Source organism: Esox lucius, chromosome 9 (genome assembly GCF_011004845.1).
Source record: "Esox lucius isolate fEsoLuc1 chromosome 9, fEsoLuc1.pri, whole genome shotgun sequence".
Taxonomy (NCBI): domain Eukaryota; kingdom Metazoa; phylum Chordata; class Actinopteri; order Esociformes; family Esocidae; genus Esox; species Esox lucius.
In genome coordinates this window covers 22,212,743-22,218,765 of record NC_047577.1, presented here as the reverse complement: position 1 = coordinate 22,218,765, position 6,023 = coordinate 22,212,743, and the positions used below count along the sequence as shown (strand labels likewise).

General features: G+C 41.2%; 1 protein-coding gene across 3 annotated transcripts in view; it reads right to left on the bottom strand.

Moving 5' to 3' along the window:
* Positions 1–368: 368 nt before the first annotated feature.
* The window catches only part of mark1 (MAP/microtubule affinity-regulating kinase 1), a 90,341-nt gene continuing 84,686 nt past the window's right edge, over positions 369–6,023 (bottom strand). The window contains exons 17-19 of one of the 3 annotated variants that reach the window (XM_010898592.5): positions 4,777–4,803; positions 4,057–4,101; positions 369–2,357 (exon numbers count right to left, since the gene is read on the bottom strand). In XM_010898592.5, coding sequence (XP_010896894.1) covers positions 2,012–2,357; positions 4,057–4,101; positions 4,777–4,803 — 418 coding nt within the window. In that variant the 3' untranslated portion in view covers positions 369–2,011. The remainder of the gene's footprint in view (positions 2,358–4,056; positions 4,102–4,776; positions 4,804–6,023) is intronic. The other 2 variants (XM_010898593.5, XM_020049832.3) reach the window with 2 other exon arrangements.

The following is a 6,023-nucleotide window of genomic DNA, read 5'->3' as shown; positions in this document are numbered from 1 at the left end:
AGGGGTGGGTGGGTTCAGGTGAGTGGGGGGTTAATGGAGATGAAAGGGGCGGAGCATTATCATTTACATTTCTTTAACACCTTTTTCTTTCCCTCTACACTTGGTCTGCTAAGGCAACATAATAAACGTCGTCTCTGGAAGTTGTACCGTTTTAATAATTAGGAATTGGAGTAGTTCCATGTGCACCACATGAAAGCGTGCACTAGCCCCCACTGACCCAGAATGCCATAGAAGGTGGGCAGTAAAGCGCTCTCTCAGCTTCCAGAATGGAGTTTGTCACAGCTTTAACTCTTTTTCATAATTGTTTTTTCTTTAGACCACTCCACTTCACTCGAGCACTTTCCATTCTCATACTTTTTTTTTTTTGAAATTAGGAAATAAAAAGGTCTCCACTGTTTTCCTTCTCCTTGCTGTGTTAAAGGGTGGGGTCTAGGACCATCTCATCTTTACAGTAATACAACATGAAATACCATTGCACAGTTGACCCTCATTACTTTCCATAGATAATAATGAGTAGAAACGTACCAGCACTAGTGGTTCTTTTACGTATTCTCAATGGGATAAATGTACAACAACAAAAGAAAATAAAAACATCTGCAAAACTAATGTTAGGTCAATTTTTTTCCTTAAACAGGTGAATGCCTCAGAAATACCACACAGCATATTAAAAAGGCATGTGGTGGAATAAATACAATACGTTTAGCAAGAAAATAAAATTGAGCACAAAACAAGTCGAAGACGGGTGTTGTTCAGTAACAATTAACTACAGTAAACAGAGTGACGGACTAAAAATGGGGTAGTCAAGTAAGGTCAATCTGCTTAGGCATCACCTGAAGCTTGAGACTAGGGGCAATCTTTAACAGAACATGAGATATCTGAGGCAGTTACAAGAATTTAAGTCACTTCTTGACCTATAAATGGTGTCTGGGTGTTATTACTACTACAACCCCTGTACTAGTATTTTGAATAGTTAACTTCATCACAAAAATGTGTTAGAACAGCATTTTATAAATCTGTGGTCCTGTCAGTTAATCCTAGTTATTTAGGTTCCCGAAGTTAAAAAAATAAATAAAATGGCCATGGTTCATCACGCTCATCACTTTAGCCAACATAAGATCCCTTATGTAAATTCAATGCAATAAACAGAACACTTTAAGCCGCAGTGCTAACGTCATCATTCAGCTATGCTACATGAAGGAGGATCGTAAAGAGTGCATTAGGAGGAATGACTTGATTTGGGCTTCGGGATGTGGAGGGTTTTTTCTTTCAACATAGTTTGCGTCATTCAATCTGTCCTATACTGTATAAATCGGGAAAGGAACATTTCTGTGAAAAGTAAAAAAAAAAGTAATTTTTCTTGTGAGTTTAAAACAACATAAAAATTTCAGTGGAAGCAAACAATCTACAAAGATGTCAACCACATAAGGAAAGAACTCTAAACAAAAAGAAATTACAGTATGACACATTTAAACATACACTTTCTGTACAGAAACTCAAGACTATACAATACCTGCAGACTTAATGCTGAAGAGTCTTGTTTTATACAACTCTATAAACAATTAAACTCAACAAAACATTCTCTATTTTGTTTATACTGTACATGTGGAAAAAGTAGCTTTTGCAGTCTCTGGTCTTCCAACCCCCTTTAATGGTAGTTTAGCAAAGGAATTGAAATTATGCGGGCCATCGATACTACGGTTTTCATATTATTGCAAAGATGGTCAGTTCTCACCTATTGTTATAATCAGCGATTTCGGGATACAGGGGGTTTGCCTTAGGGAGGGAAAATGAAAGTGTTTTTGTGTCGTTTTACCTAACAATACAGCAGTAGGCTTGAACAGCGGTAAACACAATCTTGGACTCTTTCGGAGCCGACACTTTAGGGGTGTCCCCCGCAAACACAAAGAACGCTGGGGTTACTTCCACGCCCCTCTGTTCATTATCTCAATGTCACACGTTCGTCTTTCGTTTATTTTATTTTTTACTTTATTCTACACAAAACGCCACTAGTTCACAGTTTAAGCTCATTGGCCACTTTGGATGCGATGTTCTTAAAGGCGATGGATGTGCCAGAGATTCGCTTGAAGCGCACGCCGTTGAGTGAGAGGCGCGGCAGCTTGCACACCTCCATCTCCCACTGGACTAGGCTGTCCTGGCGGGCGTCGCCGTGCACGCAGAAGAGCATGAAGCGCTCGCGCTGCTCGTAGTCGCAGTTGTTTGCGTCCAGGACCTTACGGATCTCGCGCATCATGTCGCCGGGCTCCATGGATGAAGTGGTCTTCATGCTCCAGGTGAAGCGCAGGGAACGGGGTTTGGAATCCCGGGAACCATCCTCCTTGGCTTCTCCTGAAGTACTTCTGGAGAAAAGAATGACACAACGTTAACAGAGCTGTAAAGTAATGGTTGGGGGGAATGGTAAATAGGCAACTGCATACCGAAAATTATTTGTCAGGAGCCATCCAACAAATAAAACTTTCACATTTTAAAAATAATTTGGGAAACTGCCGCAAGATACAGGCTGATAGGTAATGTGAACATCTCTGATGTTATAGGCCGATATTAGTAGTTTACTGATATATTTGTATCGTTGATTTATTCACGGATAAGAGACTGATATATTTGTTTGCAATTCATTATTTTTTCTGAAGAGGGCGCCATTTCACTGGATATACGTTCACGCTCTACAAAAGGACATCCCCCACAACCTTAAAGACGTATAACAGGGCGTTGTAACATGCATTTTCAAATATTAAACACTTGCGTTTCCTTATTTCCTTTGAATAAGTACTGTAGCTTCATTACAGAGATAAGAGATAACGTTAATTAGCTAGCTAGCTGTCTTGGGGAGTTTAGCTTGGACAAAAGCAGCACTGTAGCACCAGCAGGCCAGTCTATTTTGTGATTTTCCGTTTAAATTATGACTATAAAACTTATTTGGCAACATTCCTACAGTTGATAAAATGTAGCTACTTAATAATACCCTGTAGATGTCTTTTTTTTTTTTGGAGCTGGCTAATGCAAGGCAACTCAGAGCAAATACAGCATTTGGTGAACATTGGGAAATAAATTGCATACGTGTCAAGAACTGTTAATTAGCCACATGATTTGCCTACTTAAAAAAATAAATCTTACAATTATCTGCAAAACATCAAGTATGAACAGTGAATAAAGTGCACCATTCAAGTCAATACGTATGTTTCCAAAGGGGTTGTGTGTAGTGATGTAGTGGTAGTCTTTTTTGGTGAACGTTGATAACAGAATCGCACTGGTGAAAATATCCATTCATTTGTCTCAATGGTTTGCCCATTACTGAAGTTAGCTAAAAAATAAATAATAATAATACATTTAATACTTGCCTGTTTGGGCGAGCATTATCATGATCTGATATAATTCCAGAATACCGTTTTGAGCTGTCAGGTGCCAAGGCTGAGAAGTTCTTCCTATGCCCTACTCAAGCGGCAGTACTAAACACTGTAAAGCTAAACAGAAATTTGAGACCAATAAAGGAAAATAGAGACTGTTTGTTTACTGTTGCCTTACTGGTGTTATTTATTTTCATTTGACTTTAATATGTTATTTTTATAATGCATTGTATGGAAGAAGTTGAGAAAAATATTGTTTGATTTTAAGAAATCTACTTTGAGTATCTTTGTAGTCTGGTTTTAAGCACAATCCAAGCAGAAAAAGGTAGAGTTTTAATTTCAGCTATAATAATAGTAAAATTGGCAGATATAATCGGTATCAGTAAATAGTTCCACTCAAAAATTGGATTTGCTATTGGGTACAAAGATCCCATATCAGTCAAAACACAATTCCTCATCAATGATCTCAGTGGGATGCATAAACACACTCATTAGCCCGACATCACTATTCTCCACCACTTTAAACAAGAAGGAATCTGTGATGTCGCTTTTATCGTAGGACTTGTCTGGCCCAGTGCGGTATTGGCATGTCATACTTTACAGACTGGTACAAATTCACAATGGGGGAAAACGGCAGCAGCACATTTCAGACGTGTTTCATGTTTTTACACAGGTGGCTCTGCTGATGCCTCACCTGGGGGGCTCTGTCCTGCCACTGGCCTCTCCTTCAACGGTGGCCCTTTAGGAAGCAATCAGAGTTCACAGGTCAGAGTTCAACAGAGTATTTGAAGGGGCAGGTAGTTTTTTTCTCTTTTTTTACAAGCAAGTCATGGGACAAGTGAAGGTAGAAAGGAAGAGGGTGAGGTGAGGTCAAAGCCAGTAAACAAACACAGCCCATTTTCAGAGGGGAGGGGCAACTGGCGAGGACCGCCCACAAAACCAACATTGACATAGGCAAACGAGCTACCAAGATGACAAGAAAAACTTTGTTCAGAATGGAAGACTGATGGATGAAAGACATCACCGACAGGACACACGTAGAGCCAAACCACCAAAAGAAGTCAAAAGGTGAGTACACAAGATTGGAAACTCTACAACACTGCAGGCAAGTCATGTATTTTTTTCCAAACTCAGTCTGTTAGTGATTCAAGGTCAAATGGGGAAGGGCAGGGGAGTGCATTGGATTGCTCTGGGACACGGAAGCTTTCGGGAGTTTGACGTACAGGGGTAGGCCTATATTTGGGTTAATTTTAGCACAGGAAAGGGAGAGGTAGGGCAGGGGCAGGCTGGCACCAAGTCGTGAATGGTTGTGTCATGTCATTTTAAGAGGGCTTGGATTCCGAGGTAAGGGGGGGGCGGTGTGGAGTAGGCACTGGGGGGGCGTAACCATAGTAACCATTCTGTGCACTCCTACCTCCTGCCAGCCCTGAAAGACATAGTTCTAGAAAAACAACAATGAAATAAGAGTATGATTAATGTTCTTAGGGAAGAGCTGTGAATGGACATGGACCAACAGAAAAAGGTTTTCTAGGGAATGTCATTCAATGACATCTTCTCAGAATGTTGAAGTAATGTTAAATCAAACAGTGATGGCCCTGTCACGCCAAATACTCTCCCTCCCACAAGTAAAAATGGGATTACATTAGTTCTAATGTTCATTGCTGGAACTTGCCAAATTCTGACTGTGCTCCTTAATTACAGAATAAACCAACTTTGTTGCTAATGACGTTTGCAATGCTCTCATTGTATGACAGGCCCGTTGAGTCAATCTCTGTGTGCTTTAATACACGTTACATAGGCTTACAGCAAGTGTCTGTTATATTGAGGCACTAACAACTGGATTGTAATAACATATAAAACATGTAAATGACAATTTCTCTCATTGAACAAAATACAATAAAATGAGAAAAATTGAAATGTAAAAAATAAAAAAACCCAGATGTATCAACTGATAGGTCCAGTTACATTGAATGAGAGTATATGACCCCTTCAGTGGAGCGGGCAGTCTGCACTGACGGGTTGGTTCGTCACGCCCAAAGGATCCAGCCACAGGCTGCGGATGAAAATCAGGCTTGTTTTACCCAGCGCCCTTGAATGGCTGCGGCACGGTCAGAGATACTGCAGACTCAGCACTCCTTGTGTGAGCGTGCCTGTGTGCAAGGCTGATAGGGCGGACGGGGTTGTGCTTTTGCATGTATTCCTACAAGTGTGTGAGGGCATCTGTAGGCGGGCCACGTTTCTCTTGAACCGGAGCCTGGTCACCACAGGCTCAATCAGCCCCTGGGGAAATAGGAAGTGGACACGACCTCTATGGGCTTTGGCGTCGGGGGTGAAGCTTTAACCTTGGTGAAAAATCAAGGATCAGGTTTCCATCCCCCAAAAGCAACCGTAACCTCCACTCCGGTCACAAGATCACCTCCAATCTGAGAAGTCCTTTCAAACCAGTCATTGGCTTAGAGGCCTAAATAAGAGTGACAACCGATTGTAGCCCATTGAAACAGACAAAGGAGTGCATCTCCCCCACCCTGAATGATATGCCACGCACATGAGCCTCGTTTGGAATGGGATTGTGAGGTCATGTGAGGTCATGGTTCTAACTTGGGGATATTTTCGTGAACAGAAAAATAATCAGTGTCGGAGGAGGTTGACCACTCAAATGAT